The sequence below is a fragment of the Tympanuchus pallidicinctus genome, unplaced genomic scaffold, assembly GCF_026119805.1.
Source record: "Tympanuchus pallidicinctus isolate F22 unplaced genomic scaffold, pur_lepc_1.0 scaffold22, whole genome shotgun sequence".
Lineage (NCBI taxonomy): Eukaryota > Metazoa > Chordata > Aves > Galliformes > Phasianidae > Tympanuchus > Tympanuchus pallidicinctus.
In genome coordinates, this window is record NW_026294739.1 from 13,616,373 (window position 1) to 13,638,407 (window position 22,035).

A 22,035-nucleotide genomic window follows, 5' to 3' on the forward strand; every position below is an offset into this window, starting at 1 on the left:
ACAGATAAATGAGCTTGTATTGCAAAATGTGATAAATATTGTGATGCAGGAATATCCCAGTGGTTCTTAACTGCAGTGCAACTAAGATAAATCCACCAGCATTATCTAGTCAAATCCTGAAGCATCAGAGGGGAGCTTTCCATGAACAGGTGGCTGATGAGAGCCTCTGTGTTACTTACATACATATATATGTACATATACATATATGCACTGTCTTCCAAATATATTTACAGCAATTTTAGAAGCCAAAACAACTTGCATAACAAAAAACAAAGAGAACTGTTTTGAATGCTTAATCTTTCCAACAGGCAGATGGCTTTGGTGTTTCAGGGGTGAAAACAAAAGCACGATAGTACCTTTGCCCAGATACATCAGGTCCAGAAATTAGCCACAGTACCTCAAACAATAACACGACTCAATCTTTGACAACCACTTTTCATCCATTGGGTATTTAATGTGTGAAAAGTTTGGCTCTCACCTCGCTGCCCACCAGCCCAGCTCACCACAGCACCCTAAATAACACAGATTGAGATCTGCACCTCCTGGCTGGCCCTTAGCTTTGAAATGGGCTGGAATCCCAAACCTACATACCAGCAAACTTTTTTGGAAGGAGAAAACAAAACTCCAATCTTTGACTAGTTTAATTCTCACAGCATCTCTGGGAAGTTGCAAAGAAGCTTTCTCGTACAAAGGACAAGAAGCCATAAGACTTTCCCAATTCCAGCCTACACCATGACCATGAAAAGCCCAAGGGCTCTGGACTTCAGTCCTCCTGAGTCTAGGCCACATCTGCAGGCAGATACATACGCTAGTTTCCATCACTTACCCCAGTGGTATTCATGAGAGTCTCATCAGCCACCTGATTTAACACTAACGAGAACAAAGTTCCGAGCTGCCTGATGAATGGCTTCTTGTATGCAGGGACGCATCAGGTCCTCCCCTGTGATTGCAGAGATGTAAAACCAGCAGTATTAGCAACCCTAGCTCTGAACTCCAGTGTTCCTGTAGGGTTAATTCAAATTGGATTCACTCACTAGTTGCAAGAGTTTTTGACTGCCGTGTGAAGGGGCTGCCTGTAAAAAGCGAGCTCAGAAGAATCTTACGTGCCATGGTTCAGGGAGCAGGAGCCCAGATGGAATCTGGCAGGAGTTGCCCTGCAAAAAAGTCTGTTTATGTCTGAGGCAGTAAAATTGTTGAAGGCCAGGGCAGAAATCTAGTATTAAAAGGCAAACGGCTTCAGTACAGCCGCTATGGTGGAGAACGATTGCTTTTGCTTAATGATGCCACCCTTCTACAAAGAAGGATTCATTTTGAGCTGTGAATTTTGGGAATCTTCCCTGACACCGAAGGAGTCTGCAAACATACAAACCATGTGAGGAACAGAGGTTTCAGATTGGTATTTCTGTGTTTGAATTTACTGTATACAGCTAAAGCTATTACAGTTCACAGGGCTCTTCCATAGAGGTTAGTGCTAAACTGGAAACAAATGCACCATTTGCAAGAGCTGTGGTGACTATTTCAGTTTTTCTTTGTTTCCTATCAGTCCAACTCATCTAACTTCTTTTTTCTTTTCTTCCAGCATTAGGATTATTGTATCAGGTTTCTGTTATAGAGACTGAAGATGAAAGCACTACATTTTCATTGTTTTTCAGTGGGCACATGAAAAAATTCTCCTAATACTGTTGAAAAGTCCCAGTTTGTCACTAATATGGTCAATCAGCCTGCAACTGTTTCAGTTCTGCTTCTTAATTTGTTAAGTGCAAAGAAAGGTATTCTCTTTGATTGCATCTGCAAATAAGATATTAATGTCAATTCAGTGATACGAAAATTACTCCCTCACTATGTAATTTGCACCTTAGTTATTATGGGTTTCATGAACAAGAATATTATAGCTGCTCAGAGTGAGCCACGAATTTATAATTTATTTTCTTAATTAGCAAAGTGAAAAAAAAATAAATTAAAAAAAGCCCACGAACACCAACATGACAAAAAGAAAGGTTATCTCTGCCCAGCTTTTTATTTACCTTGGCACATGTATTACCTCTGGACAGAAGATGAAAGTACTGCTCCTGGCCCAGCACTCTTCTGCAATGACATTTCACCAGAGAGGAGTAATAAGTGGCTGGGATGAAAATGAAAGAAAAAGAAAATCATTTGCTTTTTGGGATGGCACAGAGAAGGGTTTAACACCTTTTTCAGCTTTAAGACAAAAACTGAACAACTGCACGGCTCTTTGGCCGTTGTTGGAATAAGATTCCTTTTCCAATGGGAGCTCCAGACCATGCGTGTTAACTTCACAGAGACGTCTATCCCTGCTTCAGTTCCTGTTACAGCTGAAGGAAAATCCTCCCATTTCAATAAACAACAGAACAAGACTCCAGTGCTTAAATATCTACCCAGAAGCCAGCACAGCCATTGGTCCCACTACAGCGAGTGGCACAAGATTTTTTTGAGCATCGCTTTGCACTGCGGTTCTGTGTAGTCTATTTTTTTTTAATTTAACCACTGGGATTTTTAAAGAGTGTTTCAGACCCAGATCCTTGAAAGACCTTCTCAGCAGACATGATTGGCTTATACCTCTAGTAAATCAAAAGCACATTGTGTGTGTGTGTGTGTGTGTGTGTGTGTGTGTGTGCAAGCTCACATCTTTCTGTGGTTGCTCATATATTGTGAATTGGAAGCATCACTACTGAATAAGTTCATGTAATAGCAAAAATATAATTCCATAAGAAAAAGAAAAAAAAAACAACAACAACTATAGAACTGGAAGGGAATGGAGACAAGTAAGGACCTAAGAAGAAATACATAGACAACAAATCTGTGTCCCAAAAAGCTCAAGGTCACATCTACACCCTTAGGTGCAGTACTGCCAAAGTTGCGTTGTTTGAGTTGCAATGAGGAGTGCCAGTTCTGCTCTCACACTGGCTTCACATCCTCTGTGACAGTAGAGCTACTTCTGCTGGTGATCCATTAAAATCAAAGAAGATCCCCATACCTGATCAGATTTCCAAAATAACTTGGAAAAAGGAACTAGCTCAGCCACATTTCACCAGTTCAGAGCTTCTTCCACAGGCAGATAACTTAGCAGCTGGTGGTCAGACTTGCCACCCTTTGGAAGACTCACGCCTAAGTTAGGTGCCTGTTGCTGGCAGTCTGAACATGGCCACAGAACTGCCCTCTTGCTCCAAGGCCTTCCAGTTTTACTTTTTTTTTTAAAAACAAACACACAAACAAACAAACAAAGATTCAGGCCCTAGGCTGGAAAGAAATCATGCAAAGCTTGTGCAATTCCCCCAGCAGGCATCCTGGGGAGGGTCACAGTTGGTACTCAGAGATCAGTGCTGGCCTTGGCGGTCAGAGCCTGGATCCGAGCTGAGTTGCAGGTCTTGCAAAGGATGTGCCCGTCCAGAGGGTAACAGCCCTGATTGTCCCCCTCAGACAGGAGGCCGCCACAGTCCTAGGAAACCAGAAAACAGAGCAAAATAAGAAATATGAACGTTACCTGAAGAATCTATTAGGCATAGAAGCTCTCTTTACTCTCCACCTTGTAACAGGATCCACCCGAGTCAGCGCAAAGCACGAAGCTGAGGCATGTGATGACTTTCACGATTAAGACATTTCTCGATAAGAGACAATGCTGCAGAGAAGATGGGCTCCCAAGCTGTCTGCTGAATTCAATCCAATTGAAAATAAAAGGAGAATACTCCCTTCACATTTCTGAGGAAGGAAAGGCATTTAGCGCTGCAGAAAGCATCAAGCTTAACCACATATTTATTATTGCAAAAAAAGATAAAAAAGAAGCATCCCTGGAAAGGAAGTTTGCTACTAATATCTGACTACAGGTAATCTCCTTTGGACGAGCTGATGCCACAAAGCTGCAATATCCTTTTCTCAGGGGTGACCGCTAAGCAAACTCCCTGCCTGTCACCCATGACCAGAATTGTACGTTTGTATTGCAGTTGGTGCAAAAGGCTGAGGCTGAAAGGAGGATATCACTGAGATAGGAAGAGTGGAAATCTCACTACAAGGCCCCAAATCTGCCCCTGACACTTCAGCCTCTTGTAGAGCCAAGCATAGCTGCTAGAACACTGGGAATTACTCCTCTCTATGTGATCAGACAATCATTTGGGAACAAACTGCTGATGGAGCTGCAATGAGAACATTACAGTTTGCTTAGTGGCCATGTCTCTTTATCATAAATCTCTGTTTGTAAATACACCTGGCAAGGAAATGATAGGGAAAAAAAGACTGCTATTGCTCCACTTGAGATAGGTGAGACCTCCTCACTGGAGGTGAGGGCCAAAACACAGAAGGATTTTCAGACATTGGAAAAAGAATTGCTGTACTTTACCAGCTCATCTGTTGTCTTACTAACATGCAGCGCCTTTCAGAGTCGCATTATGCAGAGATGATAGCTTAGCAATCTTTGGACCAGCAAATCCACATGAGCATTTAAGGTCAAATCTGCAGCTGTTCAGTTGCCCATGAGATGATGCTCTAAGCTAACAACGTACTGATGCAGGACCTATGTTGGACTTCAAGGAGCTGCGTGCCTGTGTCCTCTGACATCCATGTGCATGAAGCCAGCATGGGGACATCCTGTATGATGAATTAGGCTCTGCAAAATTTAGTGTACGAATACCTAAATGCCTTACAAAAACTAGGCCTAAGTAATGAGTTGAACCTTGGAAACCAATAACAGACTGAAGTGAACCAGATGCCTCAAGTCTCAGCCTAGACCTTTAAGCCTCAGTCCATTCTTCTTTCCAGTTGGTTATTAAAACCTGCAACTGTGACAAGAAATACGTTTGGTCTCATTTTCTTACTCTGCCATCTGCCTGATATATTATCCAGCAAGTAACACTTGCATTGAAGAATTCTTGAAGGTTCCCTAACACAGCTGTTCCCACATGTTAATTGCTTTAAGGTGATTTTTCTTCTGTCTTCAGATTCTTACCATCAAAATTATATGAAGTGTGTAATGAAACTGAACAGGAAAGTACCACAAAAAGCACTGCACAAAACAAGAATGATCATGTTTATGCGTCCATTAAAATTCTTCAACCCAGAGCCATATGTTGAGTTTCCTGTACAATCTTGCTCAAATTCTAACACGCATAGCTTTCATTTTAAGAATATAAACATGAGCAACATTTGTATCCAAGCTATAATTTATGATGTTCTCAAATATTAAGCTCTAATTAACTGAGTCACATTCTCTTGCTCTCCTAATGAACCTGTTATAAACAAGGGACCTGATTTTCTTCTAATTTGCACTGATATAAATGAGGAAAAATTCCTTGCATGCTGAAGTCAGTGAAGTAATTTGACAGTAGAGACAGTGTTACAACAGAGTTCGCCTGTCGTGCATATAACAGAAGGCGCTGGTGATATTATACCAACCTTTGATTTCTCTCCTTCGTGCAATCAGAATACTAACCTCACACCGGTAGCACTGGACATGGAAGTCACGATCCAGGGCGACAATGCGTACAGTCTCCTCTTGTCCTGGGGCTGGCATGATGGGCTCCTTACACACTGAACATCTTGGTGCAAATTTCCTGAAGAAGGAAGAGACACAGACTGTGGTGTCTTCACTATGTGATAGGACTGGCTTGACTCAGGGTCACTTTGGAGATCGAGAGGAGCACAGGCCTTTTCTTTCTATCTCATGTTGTCCACCATACAACCTTCTCCCTAATTTGCTGTGTTCTGGTTTTGTACTCTGCAGCTGCCCATGAGAAGTGGTCATCTCTGCTCCCAGGCAAGTGGGCGTCCATGGGAACATTTAGCCTGTGACGAGTCATTATTCACTGTTTTGGTTCAAAACCTATGGATACCAATTCCCTGGCAGCAGTTTCTCCTCACAAAAAAATAGAAGCTTATACCTACAGAATCTACTGCTGTTTAATGAGAGCTGGGGTCACGGGCTACGCAGTGACAGAGGGCAAATGCTCATGGCAAACATCAGAACACAAGGAGATCAAAGACCGTTCTCCTATGCAATGCCTAGGAAAGATTGACTCTGCCACCCAGTCTGTGAAAGAAACCACCCCAGAATTAACTAGCTTAGAAAAAAAATTAAAATCTATCTGTATTAGGAATAAAGAAAAATATTAATTTCTCTGGCAGCAGATGAAAGATGCCTGTGTAGCTGCGATCTAACAAAAAAATGAATTAAACAGTGGCTATAGCGAGCGCTCTGAAAAATAACTTACATGGATCATGATATGACCGGAGCTGTAATGGCAGTTAATTATATGCTGCTTCATGCAGGCGCTTCCTTGTGCCATTTCGCTCAACTGTGGTGTTTAAAAATACTTCACCATTTCTCTGTCCAGGCTGCTGTGGGGAATTCATTATAAGCCAAATATTAAGTCCAGCGACCCAGAAATGACTCTTGCAGATTTCAAGGGATGTGGATGCGCTTCTGCGGGCCCCAAGCTAAAGAGGTAACTAAGAGACAGTGTGGACCTCAGGTACAGTGCTGTTATCAAAACAATGCACAAGATGTCGAGCACTCAACTTCCAGACCAGGAGGAGGGCATCACTGACCACTTAAAACAGGACTGGCCAAAGTGCTGCTAAATACGTGGAAGCCTTAAGACGTTTTGAACGTTCCATTAGCTCTTCTGCTGCTCCCATTATCTTCCCCCCTCAATCTTTCACTCAGCAATTTCATGTCCTTTGCCTGGACTGACAGCCTCCTGCTTCTTGCTCTCAGGGCTGTAAGATCCAGATTTATTCACAGTCAAAGGACTTCAGGATGGGACAGCAGCTCTTGCTCCCACTCTTTCTCCTGAAGGCTCCAGGACTTGGGGAAGAAGCAGTCTCCAAATCTTAAGTGGGTTGGAAGGAAATCTTTCAGGAGCATGACTGATGCTTTAGCCTCACATTGGGCCTCTGTTCAGGACCAAATTTTATGTTACACATGACTGCTGGCACAGAAAAGCAAGACAGCACACAGCCGCCTCAGCACCTGTCAATTAACTCAACTTATCTGAGCTACAGGGAATGTCCTTATATTGGATTTTAGCATGCAAGTTGACTGTGGCTGCTTTCCATTCTGTCAAGTCAGTCTGCTTCTCTGAGCTTTCAGGCCCACACACTGATGTCACGAGGCTCAAATTAAGTCTACCCTCTTAGAAATTAAGAGATAAATGGTTGAGATGTAAACTCACATTTGTCAGTATTGATTTCCTCTTTTAATTGAGGGGTGTAACGTGTCTGTCTTTTCCATACAGTGGAAACATTTGTGCTCTGATTATATCTACATGTCTTCCTTAGATGTGATGATGGGGGTGGTAGCATGGCAGCAACAGAACTGCCTTGCAACTATGTCTTTCAACTTGCTTTAAATGGCAGTTTCACCATAAATTATTAGCAGGGCTGTATTTTTAGCAGCTTTTAAAAGCTAATTGGCAACCAGAAACAAGAGAAACTATGAGTGTCCTGTGGCCACCTAGATCCCTCTAAATGGTAAGCAAACACCTGCTGAGCGCAACAGCACAGGACCTCTCTTAATTGCTCAGGTGGAAGAAAGGGAGAGACACTGATGTGGAAGCACAGGTACAGCCAAGGAGAAACGTGCACATGCTGAGCTCAGGGAAGGCAGGGAGGAGTGCAGAGCATTTTAAATAGATGAGCACAGAGGTTACCCATAAATTCGGATCTACACAAGACAGAGATCAAGCATTATCAGCCACTAACCAGTTAATCTTGTATGCCACACTATGCCTGATTGAAGTAAAGCTCTAACTACTTCGCAGAGTCTTCAGAGGAAGTGGCAGAGGGTTCATACCTTTCTGGACAGTCAGAGAGAATAAGGAATATTTTTAGGGACAAGAGAGACAGACAAGAAACAAAGCAAGTGAGAGCAGCTTGGGTCGTACTTATGGAAATCCTCGATGCAGTGGATGTTCCCACCAGCATCCACGGTGAAGGGAATCCCATCCAGGCTGCGATGGCACATGACACAGGTGAAGCAGTGGGGATGGTAGGCCTTCCCGGTGGCTCGGAGGATCCTTTCCATGATGGGCTTTGCACATACACTGCATTGCTCCAGTGTTTTCTGCAAACAAAACAAACACAAGCAGGCGTCAGCTCCATCTCAGCAGGATGTTCGTAAAGGTCAGCTGGGCTGGAGGCTACTGCTACTCAGCAGCTTTAGGAGCTTTCATTTCTTCTAGATAACTGCAATACAATCAACAAAGAGCATGTTAACAGCATGGGGCCTGGATCAGGTCTTTAGTATTACGTGAAAATGCAAAGCTGTGTAATCCCCGGAAAAAAAATCACAGCCTTCACTCAACAGCTCTGAGAAATGATCAGGGATGACCTAACAGGTGGATGTATCTGAGATACTGAAGTTCTCTAGCCAAGAACACATGAGAAAGTTGTGCAGCTGGAGTTTCTGCATGTTTGCCTCCATACTGCCCAGTCTGAATTACTTTTTGCAGCTGAGTTATCAGACAAAACCTCCATGAAGCACAGTGCAAAGCTAGAGCTCACACTCCTGGGGCTCTACAGAGACATCCTAACTACTCCACCCTAAGAAATCCTTATCTGTCTGGTAAGTAAGCCTTAATCTTCCTCACCTACCAGGAAAACTTCTGTCAAATTCTAGGAGTAAACAAGACAGTGCCAGGAACAACAGCATTGCATGGGCACGAGTTCAGGATGACTTCATGTGATCATTTATCTCTATCTCCCAATGTCTGAGATGATGACTAAAATGCTATTTCCAAAGCCATCCTCCTGGCCTTACAGGTATGCCAACCTCATAGGTGTGCCAGCCTGCTCCTGAAGCACTGGAGCCAATAAAACACCCTTCAAGTGGGCTACACTGAGCAATTCGTCTCATTTCAACTCTCACTCATCCCTGTAGTTGGTTATAGAAGCACCAGAGTAGTTTTGCTCCAAACAGCTGCCCAAGAGACACTTCTGACCCTAGCTGTGCAAGTTGCCATTTCAAACCAAGCACCCAAAACACATGTGCCATGAATCAAAGGTGCAAAACACATAAACACTACCAATAAATCTATGATTTGGGTCATTTCAGTGGAGCTTAGAAGAATGAATTTCACTCACTATCCTTGCTTGATGCACCTGAAGATATCAAATGTTATCAGTTCGTGTTTGAATCTTGGATAAGGCAGAATATCTATGGTTATAATACTGATTATGGCTGAGATACACAGATATGAGGACAGGAAAAAAAGAACACATTTAATGGGACAGAAACAGAAAAAGCTGCTGAAAGGCAGATCATGTTGACAAACAAAGGAAGGCTGAAGTTCTTTTTCCTCATGCAACAAAACTCCAAGGGAAAATAGTACTTTGACTGACCACACTGCCATTGCTTCTTCGAGCCAATATTCTCAGGGGCAATATCCAGTTCTTACATGTACAGCCAAAATGTACTGTCAGGAGATGAATCACCCTCAGAAAGGTTACTTCTACACTCACACATATGTATTGGATGTTATCTCTGGGCTGCAAATCACTGGTAAGATACAAACATATACACACAGCTTCATATCAGAAGATCAAAAAGGTTGGTTCTGGAAAGCTTGATATGAAGAGTCCTGAATTGAAACCCATATGAGAACTGCCTAACATTTACATTTGTAAAGAGAACGCAGCCAGACTAGCACTGGTTTCAGCCTGGATTTTGCTTTATGATTTGTAATAGTGGGCAGGAAAGAATAATTGCTGGCCTTTCTGTCTGGTTGCTGTCACCATCATCATCATTGTAACAGTAGCTGGTATGCCAGAAAAAGCAAGGTCAGTAATTTTGCACTTGGAGGAATAACCTGGCAAATATACCATTTTGCTCTGCATAAGCAGATCACATCATCTCAGTCCATATCCCTGCTGCTTTCTCTCACCACCATGGAAGGAGTGCTGAATACCTGCAGATGCAGACTGCATCACTCGTAAAGCATCATCTATGACAACTTGCAGGTATGGAGCATTTGCCTCACCAAGTCGTTGCTTGCTTTGTTTCCAAGAGCTGTCAGCAACAGAGGCCAAGGGTTAATGAGAACGGGACAAACAGAGCAAAGCAGTTTCTCAGGACATGCTCCCAGCCTCCAGCAATTTCTGGCTTAGGGCTTCCTGAGCCGCAGCTCGACCTCTCTGCTTAATAGTCTCGAGTGGATGCTCCCCCCATGAACTTGCCTAATAGTCTTCTGAATTCCAATAAACACTAAGCACCCACAACACAACCAGGAATTTCACAGCTTACTTTCATATGGAGAGCTGCTCTGCTGACAGCAAAGCTGAGCACAGCCACCCTGGTACCATGAGCAGAGCAGAAACCAGCAGCTGCGATCCATCCCCAAGCAGCACGGCCTGGAAATGCTCTCACTACAGATCTAGTGCAACTCCTACTCACATATCTCAGAGAGACAGAGTTCAGGCTGCAAGGGATCATCCCAGCCATCTTGTCTGACATCTTGTGTGATGCTGGCTTTGCTGGGAGTTTTGCAGTGACCGTAACAGCAGGTAATCATGTTTCTGGGTTATGCCTTCAGAAAACACAAGTCTTTGCTCCCAAATCGCTGCTCAGTTGCACCATTTGACATTTTCACAGCATGTCAAGCGGTTTAAATTAGCAACTCTTGATTAAACCTTCTGTACAATCCAAAAATCAGACCTGAGAAATTAATTCTTTTCATCCTTCCAAGTCTGTACCAGTGAGGAAAAACAAAGTCATTAGATTCAGACTCCGGTTCACTCCCTGTCTGGGAGTGTATTTGCTTAAGCCTCATTCCCTGCTATATCCTTGGCTCAAACCCTTCTCTTCAAGGTGTTACCACACGATGCCAAAGGGAAAGCTTCCTCGACTCACACCCATTTGACATCAGGTTGCTGTAAGGCAGGATTTGGCCTGCGGAGCTAACAGGGTTTTCTCTGATTCTGTAATCAGGTTATCCCACATGCCTAAATGCAGCCCCAGCAGCTAACAACCTGCACAAAGGTATTTCTGCACATGATGAGAATGCCATCACTCTAGGATTTTGCTCTCGATTTTGCTCTCTTTCAAGTTTAGCTAACTCTCCTAGCACCTCCTGGAAGTTTCAGGCCTTCACAAAGCCAAAAAAGATGAAGAAAAATAAAACGATGGCACTGATTTTTACCTTTTCTCCTGAGCTGCCACTATCAGCCCCAGGGTGCATCTGATGAGCTTACACAGAACAGCATAGTAAGGCATAGAGAAGAAAGGTAAGAACCAGCTATGGAACACCAGTCCTAGGCACTGTGGTCAATTCATGTCATAAGAGTACAGCCCACAAGTCCAGGATGGGCTGAGGCGGAAGTTTATCACATTTTGGCTAAGAGGCAGGCAGTAGCCTTCCTTACTGAGACACTCCAGTCTCCAAATCTAATTTCTGGAGGCTGGAAAAGAAAAATTGATATAATGCATTTCAAAGTGGAAAGCTGGTCCCACATTAAAGACTGAGTGTGGGTCTAGGCCTCTTGTGAGCACAACATCCACAGCAAAGATGTCACCTGGGGAGAATAATGAATCATGGAGTTATAATGGGTGAAGGAGATCTCTAAGATCAACAAGTCCAACCCCAATTCATCCCACCATGCCCACTCACCACATCCCTCAGTGCCACATCTCCACGGATCTTGAACACTTCCAGGGACAGTGACTCCCCCACCTCCCTAGGCAGCCTGTGCCAGTGCATCACCACTCTTTCTGCTAATAAACTTTTCCTAATATCCAATCTGAATGCACCCTAATGTATCTGTAAAGAGAAATGAATCCAAGCAAAGATACACTAAAACACAGGCAAAGAACAACTGAGCAAGATGCCCACGAGCAGCTTGTGGGTAAAAACTTGCAGACTTAAATGCAGCCCTATCAACAACAGAGCAAACGCATATTTGACATTAAGTGGTGAGGAAATTGTTGAAGAGACTCCCTACAGCAACACTCGGCCCCTCTGAAATAGCAGACACCAAAGGGAGTTGCTCTGCAGATGGTGGGTTTAAACGTGGGAAACAAAGTGAGATTTCAGTCTGCTGGGAAACACTTCTGGGGTGCAAAAGCCACCAGAGACTGAAAGTGGGAAGTGGCTGAATCCCCTCTTGAAAACTTAACATCCCAGATGGAGAGCTGGCAAACAGCTTCAGGAACTGAGCTGTGGTGACAGGCAGGCAGTGTGCAGAGCATCCTGCTTCCCTAATGCTCTAGGTAATAACCCCCAGGACCAAATGTTGGGTGACAGCAGTAACTCACAATATGGTGCAGCAGAAGGATCCTCCCACAATGACCTAGCAATGAATACAGAAGAAAAAACACAGAGATTACTCATTGCTTCTGATGTATAGAATCATAGAATCATAGAATCACCAAGGTTGGAAAAGACCTAAAAGATCATCCAGTCCAACCATTCACCTATTCCCAATAGCTCCTACTAAACCATGTCCCTCAATACAACATCCAGTCTTTCCTTGAACACCCCCAGGCTTGGTGACTCCACCACCTCCCTGGGCATCCATTCCAGTGCCTGACCAGCCTTTCCGAAAAGTAATACTTCCTCATGTCCAGCCTGAATCTCCCCTGCCGTAGCTTGAAGCCATTCCCCCTGGTCCTATCACTAATGACACGAGAATACTGGCAATTCATCTGGAGCGCTAATGAACATAACCTCTTCTGCACCGCGAGCAGCAGACAGAGCAGAGCTCACACACAAAGACATGAGGATGGGCTAGCCTGTTTTGCTGGGAAAAGGGAGGTAAGTTGCTGGAATAAATTATATTGGCAACTCATGCACAGGGACATGAACTTGCTTTGTGAGCACTACAGAAGAAACGTTTTTGGAGGGACTGCACGGAGGAGATGGTATTGGCTGCGGGAACCAAAAGTGACTGTTGAGCTAAAAACAGGCACACGGTCAACTGCTGTAGTTGAACTGTAACTTAGTAAAGTGTGGTAAGAGAATTGCTTTAAATCTTGTGACTCCATCCTTCATTTCCTCCAACTGTGAGGAGAGAGGAGCGGGAGACATTTTCCCCATCGTGGGATGAATTTTGAGGCTTGAAAATATTTCCATACTTAAACGAAGACGGTTAAGTGAAGACAGAACACTTTAATCTCAAAACGTCTGCTGAACGTATAAACCCCAAATTAGATCAGGTCAGTTGAAACACTGCACTTCAAATGGTTTCATTTAGGTTTTGAGTCTGCAACTATACAGCTGGATTGTAAGTTAAATATAAAGCAGACATCGGTGGAGGGGTTAAGTGTCAAGATGCCATTTCAACACTTTCAAGACCTTTTTTTTTTTTTTCCTCCCCATTTTTTTTCTAGAAAACAAACGTTCAAAACCAAGGCCCCATTTCCCTTCCCAGAGGTCCCAGCCATTCCCCAGTGATTATCTGCCCATCTTTTTCCACAAATGGGTAGATCTTTGATATAAATAAACAAAATTAATTCCCTAACGGCTGGCATGAAGTTCCCTCCTCCACATTTGAGAACACCTGGGTGTGTGGGTTAACTTTTCCCATTACCTTACCAGCTGGATACACGACAGAGCAGTACCTGAGCTCTCCTGACCTTCCCCAGCTCTCAGAGCTGTAGGTGCTGCAGGCAGAAGCCCTGGAAGCATCTTGACTGAATCTGACATTTGGGCCACATTGCCCAGAACTGCATCAGTGGAGGGGGGGGGGGAGCAAAGAACCAGAAATACCCTGAAAAAAAGCCCCTAATTCAGCCAAAGTGGTGAGCAGTGAGGGTACTCTTTAGGTAGTATAGTTTGTTTTGCTGGGAGAGGGGAGGGAAGATGCTGGAATAAATTACATTGGCAACCCTGTAACACTACCAGTATGATGTGGGTCTGAGCCCAGCACACAGCTACCAACAACTACACAGTGTAGACTCAGGCCCTGCAGGCTGCTGTTTTCAGTGGCTTTCAAATAGTTCTTCCATTCGGCTCAGTTTTCAGTGGCTTTCCCAGCACAGTAGCAATACCACGGCTGGCACGCTTCCCCCTCTCCTGGAATCTGCTTTTCTTGTCAGGATCAACCCAATTCAGCTCTGTGTTTTTGGACACAGAGCAGTTGGAGGTGAATCTGGCACAGAGTTCTCTCAGCATACAGGGTGAAGGAGTCCCTTCTCCTTGCCCTGCAACTGTTAGAATAACACCAGATGTGTTTTTGTGGCTTGCATTATTAGTAAAAATGACAACAAGAAGCAATCAACTCCACAAACGTGTAATAATATCAAGGCCACGATGAAAATGGAACAAGGTTTAAGAAGAGCTCCACAATAGATTAGCAGATGTCAAAATATGCTCTGCAATTGGTGGAAGAAGGACCTTCATTTGCTCTTGAAGAACACTGTCTTACCAAACATAGGTCGGTGGATAGATTTGTCACCATCTGAGCAAACCCAAGGGTGAAGAAAAGACCTAGGGAAGGCAGCTGCTGGATGCAGCGGGCTCACAGGCTGGCCACACTAACTGGGGTGAGATAGATCTCAAACAGCTCGGCCACGGACAGGCTGATCTGTCTGTTGCTCAACACTGTTTTACAGAAGTCCCGCAGCCATTTCCAATACCAACAAATCGAGTCTGATGAAGGAACACCGGGGTTAACTGATCTGCTCTGCATTAGGCTCGATGTCCAACCACAGCCACACTGACTCCTTCCAGCTAAAAATCCACAAGAAGCCTCATGCTGGAAATTACTTAACAACTTTCTGGCGCTCAAAGCTACTCATCTTCTCTACATTCCTTGCCTTGACAACATTGAGATCTTTGTCACTTTAAAATGGCAGCATTTATAAACATAACAAATTAGGAACTCCTACTCTAAACTGGTGGGCTGGAAGATAAAATGCCTGATTTTTCTACTGCCTTTTCAACCAAGTAACTGTCAGAGGCAAGATGCTTCCAAGCACTTGAAAGCAACCTTAACAACAAGGATTTTGTTACATATCCTGGTTAATCAGCTCTTGTCCCTTCAGTAATTTTCCATCTGGTGAAGCCACGTTTCCAAACCTTCTCACATCAAAAATGAGGATACACACATTCTTCATAAAACCAGAGCAGTGGATCACGTTAACTATGATCACATGTAGGTACTCAGGTTACACCAGGACTGCACCAGGTTCAGTGTACACCAACCAGTGTGCTGAAGTGGGCTTTTGGGGTCCTGGAGAGATGAGCAGTGAGGCAACTGAAGGTGAGTCTCCTTGGCAGGGAGGGATGATCTGATAAGGTTGTTACCATCTCACATTTCTTCAGTCCAAGGAGATCCCGAGCTTACGACCAGACCTCTGGCCCTTGTTACAACCTGCTGCATAACACAATGCCTGGAGAAAGATGCTGATTTTCAAAGATTTCTAATTTGAAGGAAATCCCTCACAATCCCTCCCAGAATGCCAGAGGTAAACAGTTTATTCAAAGATTCAGCAGCTCAGGAGAACTGGCACAGAGCTGCCACCGAAATCCCTGGACTTGGCGGCAGCAACAGCAATGCCTTGGGGGATTAGGATGGCTTCAGACCACCAGGGTCACAACCTAGAGATGAATCATCTGCTGGCTTTGCCCATTTCAAAGCCTGTCTGCAGCTAGTTTGAGAATCCACTGGAATTCTTTCTGAAGCTACCCAAGGTTCACTCTACTGTAAAAAACGGTACCACTCTGCTCCTCAGGGACAGGGAAAACACACTGCACATTTTGACAGCGTGCACTTTTACCTATTATTAACAACGTGTCAGGTGACAGCACCTACAAGCCATAATCGCAGTACAGGACTCCATTGTACAAAGTGCTCCAAGGGATAAAGCAAAGCTGTTCCCTATGCCCAAGCGCTTACAGGCTTTGCACTACAGATGTTACGCTGCTTGCCTCCCATGTTCTCACCATCAAACCCATCTATTCCCTCACAACATGATGTGTGTGACCTTGCTTGCCACCCTGGGAGTTCTGCCTAAATAAGGACTGAAGGATCTGTCCCATTGTGATTGCTTTCTGTGCAGGCAACAGAATTGCATGCAGCTGGGAGATGTGGCAAACAGTGAGCAGATACACTCTGCTCCTTGTTTAGATACAATTGTGGACAACACAGAGATTTAAAGCTTAATTAGCAGCGCTGAGGAAGCTGTTAGAGAGGCATTTCAAACCACTTGCAGTTTAAACTGATTAGAACTTTGTGAAAACAAAACAAAACAAAAACAGTGTAGCAAATCGTTAGGCCAAAATCCAAGACAAACTGAACCGCATCAAAGGAAATACAAAGAGGTTGCTATCAGCAAGAAATGGGCTCTTTTCTTCTTCCTTTTTTTTTTTTTTTTTTTTGGTAGAGAATTTAATTTCATAGCCTTTAATAAACCTGACTCTCCAATCCAAGCTTGCCACTCTGGCAAAGAGCTTAACCAAAATAACACTGGAACTCATCGCTGGCAGACTGAAGAGGCTATAAATTGGTCAAATCTGGGTGGAATACAAAAAAAATCCAAAATTCCATTCAATCTTCCTGTTTTAGAATTTTGATGTAACTGACCATTGACATGGAAATGTTATCTTGACCTTAACTGCTAAAGCTGACTTGCAGAGGAAAAAATGACTGACTCTGTGACATTTTGGTGGTTATTTATAGTTCCCCTCACTCTCCTCGTTCTTGATATTTTTACATTAGAAATGAGTTCTTGCCTGCCATGCTTTTCCTGAAGGACTGAATTTGTGACATAAAAACCATCAAGAAAACAGAATCTTGTTAACACAGAAATCAAATTTTAGTTGAACCTGTTTCTCTCAGTAAGCCATCATCCAGCAAAGATTAGCTTTTCTTCGGTTATAGATTGAACACCATCAGCCTTTTAACTACAGCCTACTTAAAGCTGGCATTTTATGCCTCCCCTGCTCTCCAGAAGAGATTTCCTGGGAAAAAAAAACACAAAACAAAACAAAAAAACCCACCATATAACCAAGAGAAAAAGAGGAGTGCTGCTGGACAGGCTAGATATTTCTAAAGTAGTTAAAAATCATAAATTAAGACAAGAAAAAAAAAGGCAGAATCCTCTTCACTCCTCCTGCCCCATCCCTGGAGGTGCCCGAGGCCACGTTGGTTGGGCACTGGGCAGCTTGATCTGGTGGAAGGCAGCCAAGCCCACGGCAGGGGTTGGAGCTCAATGATCATTGAGGTCCTTTCCAACTCAAGCCATTCTATGATTCCTTTCTATGATTCTAAAAAAAGTCACCTTCTTCAGCTACAAAGAAAGGCAGACGATCCATTTTCTCCTGCTTACTTCAAGTCATAAAGAAGAGCAAGTCTAAGGGGCTTGTAATAACTACCAAAAGGTCAGTGTTTCAGTTGAATATCCATTTCAAGCTACTTCCACAAAGAGAATGCAAACCTTCTTGTGCTCCTCCTCTTCCCTCAGTCATGAAGTCATGTTTTCTAGCATCATGAGAAGAGCAGTGGGAAGTAAGGATGGCTGGCTTCTGTCCTTGGGTTCACCAGTGATTGCTTCATCTCATTATTTTCCATCTTTATACCTCACATAATCTGCAGAGCAGGCTTAGTCTGACACTGGAAAGCTTGTGATGCTCTGACAGAAGTACTGTCACTATTATGAATTCTAAAGCTGGCACTTAGAACTACCAAGAAGTAAACAAGTCTCTAAACCAAGCCAACCTAAAAATAAGCCAAAAGGTAATGAGATTTGCACAAAATTGCAGAGAACTTTCAATGAAACGCTTTCTGAGTGCAAGATATTTTTTTCAGCGCATACATGTGAGTTGTGAAATACAGGTCACGGCAACAGTTCAGCATAAAAATAGTTGCTTTTAATAGATAACATAATTCAATATAAAGCTTGGGAAAAGAACCAACAGAACTCTCTATGCACTTGGATGCTGCAGCTACCTGGTCTAACAGAGGGAATATGATTCTCCCAAATCCCTAATGGGTTTCTTAAAGAGCAGCCAAATGCATTTAAGTCCCTGATGCGAAGAGAGAACATGCTGGAGCCTGTAGGGCAACGGGAGACTTACTCATGCCTGGAAGGCAAGGGCTGAAACTTTAGAAGGTCCTCTGAGGTCCGAAGAGTAGGAAAAGGTAGTTACTTAATTCCTAAAGAAACTGTCAGTGAAATGCATATTTTAAAGACTTTGGCAGAACACTGGGCAGGGATCACTGGCAACTAGCATTGAACATTGCTGAGGATGAGAACAAGAAGAAACTCTTTGGACTATGAACTGAGTGTCTGCATTCTCTCCCCCATGTGCTAAAGGGACCAGGAACCTTTTTTTGGCCAGGATTTCTTCAGAGGCTTGAACTGTCCTATCCCCTGGAGCGACACCCATTCTTCTGTCTAGAGTCAGACTCTAATTAGAAATAAATACAGGTGCTGAGTAAGTCCAGGGTCAAATATATTCCCTAGCAGGTACTGGGATTATTTTTAGATGTAATGACATCCCTAATTCTCTTCATTCGGGTGACCTGGATGCTTGCTTCAGTTCCTGGTCTGGAGAAGCAAGTTTGAGCTGCCTGCTGAGATAAGAGAAATAGAGGAGGAAGGGATACAAAAAGGGAAATGGAGACAACTATATAAGTAGAATCCAGACAAGGGATGAAACACAAAAGAGAACTTCCAACAGAAGTCTACAGTGAGATGTGAGAAAAGTGAAAGTCTGCCTGGCTTCTAGCTGGAAACTGATGTGTATTCATCCATTCCCTCCTTCCTCCCCATTACAAAATGTTCTCAATCAGAGAAAGATACAGAGATATAGACATCAGCTCCTCTGCAACTCCAGCCCATTTCTGCCATTACTTAACTGCTGCGGCCATCACTGACAAACAACTAGACACAGGATTGGGAGAAAAAGGATGATGAATAATTCCTTCTAACCTTCAAACTGATACCTTCACTACAGGGCAGATCCTCTGCGTCATCTCTGGAATGACATGTGAAAAGTAAGTTGGAGGCTTTGGGTACTCCTCTGTTCAAGATATGGGGGTGGCACTGCTGGGCAGAAACTTTCTTGTAGCACAATTGCTAACCTAGTTTATCTGTCCTCTTGGTACTGTTATTTTACTCTCTAACTGGAAAAAATTAAGGTTTCTTGTGGAAAAAAAAAAGCAAAAAAAAAGCTGCTGCCTTATTTTGGACAGACAACATGGAGACTTGGACACAAACCCTGGATGGCAAAACCGTCGGAATGCAAATAAAAACGGGCTCTGTGATTTGCCATCGAGAGCAGATGGACACGTCTGAGTAGGTGGTAATTCTCTGGTGTCAGCAGGGTTAGTCAAGGATGTTCGCTCTAAAGTCATTTCTTTCCCTTTCATCACCACAAGAAATTCTGGATTAATTTGGAATATGAAGGACATTGGTCTGAGCTGTCGGTAAGGTTTATGTCAGAGCAAAGCAGACTGAAAATCAAGCTGACAGCTGGCATTTCTTTACTAGGTCTTTTACATCACTTGAGGAGGCTGCCCTGTGTATTATTTAAAGTTGAAAAGCACAGCCACTGAACACTGTGCCAGTCAGCTAACTGTCAGCTCCTAATAGATACTAACCAGATTACTCTTTAGTTTGTGAAAGCAACACCATGAAAGGCTTTCAGCCAAGTATTACATTAAGAAAAGAAACAACAGTTGAGAAAATGCAGTAAACCCCAAAGGTGAATGAAGCTTTTGAAAAGAAGAGATTCACTTGGGCACAGGCAGCAGTAACACAAACTCCAGTCTTGTGACAGTGCTCGAGCATCAACAAGCAAAACGCAGCAACAGAAGAAACCAACTCGTTCAGCCTCACTGTTTTCCTAGTGACACAGTTACATAAGGAATGTACATTTATATAAACACACCGAATGTATAATAAATATTATATAATGTGCCCATTCTCCAGTCAATAGCATCTTCTCAGCGTAAGGACTTTTGTGCTACAATCACAGTGCCTATGGAACATAGGGGGAAAAATAATATTATTCTGGAATCATCCTATTCTGTAACCATTCTGTTCTGTTATGGGGATATTCTTTCCACAACAGTGGAAAATAAAGTGCTCTGGTACTTCATACATTGTTTTAAAGGTCTGAGATCTTCCACAGTCACCTGCACCAGTAGTTGTTTCTTATTAACTGCTGAATTGCTCATTTCCATCCTAAATTATGTTACTTCCAACTTTCCTTTCAGAAGGCCAGATATTGCTTTTTTTCCCTGCAAGAACTTCTGAACACCCAAAACAATCTGCTCCTTGACTTCTGCCAAGCATCTGTATGGGCCATATCTTTCCATTGCTGATGGTTTAATGGATCTGCTAGGAACAACAGAAGGGGCCATTCTTCACCATGTTCTGTGGATCAGGTCCATGTGCAAGACAGGATGGCAGTAACACGTAGCTCATGTATCTGAGCAACCCAGTTACCAGCTAACACAAGCAATACAAATGAGCACTGGTGATCTCCTAATCAAATAAACATTTTCTTGTTGGTACCACACTAACCTTACTGGGCAAAAAGATCCCTCCCTGCCTGCACTACCATGCATCTTCCAAAGAGATGAGTGAAAAGGACAGAAGGGCTAGGAGTGCTGATGAAGGGAGAGAGCTAGGAAGTGATCCAAGACTTTACGAGCCATACACTTTTTCCGGGTTTGCTGTTAGGGCAGCTTAGCCCAATTCTGCCCTACCTGTAAGCTTTCCTATGGAAAACTTCACATTGGCTTCCTCATATGCAACATCAGTCCAGCAAGCATCTTCCTGCCAGCTCTGCAAGGGCAGCTAAGGAGTCTTGCTGGAAATCTGGCCCCAGAGAGAAACAGCAATGGAAAGCAGCCATTTCAGAAGCACATTATTAAGCCATCAGACCAGTAGCTACAGGATCCCCACGGAAAAGTTGATCCAGGCACTTTGTATAATTACTTGAGCCCTCCCAGAGTCACTTATTCCCCTTTGTGGTTGGCAGGGAAAGTCAATATCTTCTCAAGCTGCAAAGTCATAGGGTTTTTTTTTTTAAGAAGCCCAGTTTGTAGGTGAAGACATTCCTCTTAGCAAAATCTTTGGTTGAGTACACTGCTTAGGACTGTTCCAGGCTTTTCACAGAGCTAATGCTGTGAGCTCAGATGAGCGTGGCATGCAGGCAGGTTTATGCTTTCCATTTCCTTTCCCTACTTATGTTTTAACACTCACATTTTAGATGAAGAAGAATAAAAATAGCTTATTTGTACATATTGCCTACAGTACTGCTGGACTCCACCTGTGGGAAGGAACTGGAGTTTAGATTTTATTAAAGTTGCACATGTTTCCAGGAGGTTGCTAATTATCCTGCGTGTTTTATACAGTATTTCTGGCTCCAGGGTCTCTATGTACTCTTCTGAAAGAAACCCAACACAAAAATATTTGAGCTAAGATCTGGAATGCGTGACTGAAAACCAGGCACTCACTCCAGGGTTCATCTGACCCCACATATCCTTGTTCTTACCAAGCTTTGGAAATCGCTTTGAGATGTGCTGTTGAGAAAATACTGCCTGGATACCAAAGACCTGTCTTTCCAATTTAATTCTCCTGCTTCCATGCACTTTGAACTCCACTGTTTGTCTGGCTTCCCTAGGATTATAGCTGAGTGTAGAGCTGATCTTTTCAAGGCCTTAATGTGTGAAGTAATTCACGTTGGATACAACTTCCATTTTAACTACCAATCACTCACAGTCACACAAAGCAAAGTGTCCTCAGGGATGGGGTGTTCTACATTTTAGGATGGTTAATTTGAGCAGTCTTGTCTTAAAGACGTTTTATGCCTCTAGCTCCAGTTGGTGTATGTTCAGCATCTTAGAAAAAAATAAAAACAAAGCAGTCTCTCAAGACAAACCACAACATGGCCAGAAAGAAAGCCTATTTATGAAACCATCAGCCTTTACCTCTTCTGACCTAGATGGCTGACCACTCCAAGCACCTCCTCTATAAGCATCTCTCTTGGGCTTCTCAAACAAAGGCAGGCAAATTCCCAGTGGCCATAAATCACCATTATTCAGTGGTATCAGCTGGATTTACTAACATCTGGCCCT

General features: G+C 43.4%; 1 protein-coding gene across 8 annotated transcripts in view; it reads right to left on the reverse strand.

The window, feature by feature from the left end:
* Window positions 1–630: 630 nt before the first annotated feature.
* The window catches only part of LPP (LIM domain containing preferred translocation partner in lipoma), a 310,262-nt gene continuing 288,857 nt past the window's right edge, over window positions 631–22,035 (reverse strand). For all 8 annotated transcript variants that reach the window (XM_052686960.1, XM_052686961.1, XM_052686957.1 and 5 more), the window contains 3 exons: window positions 7,893–8,071; window positions 5,441–5,561; window positions 631–3,457 (listed from right to left, as the gene is read on the reverse strand). In XM_052686960.1, the coding sequence (XP_052542920.1) occupies window positions 3,329–3,457; window positions 5,441–5,561; window positions 7,893–8,071 (429 nt within the window). In that variant the 3' untranslated portion in view covers window positions 631–3,328. The remainder of the gene's footprint in view (window positions 3,458–5,440; window positions 5,562–7,892; window positions 8,072–22,035) is intronic.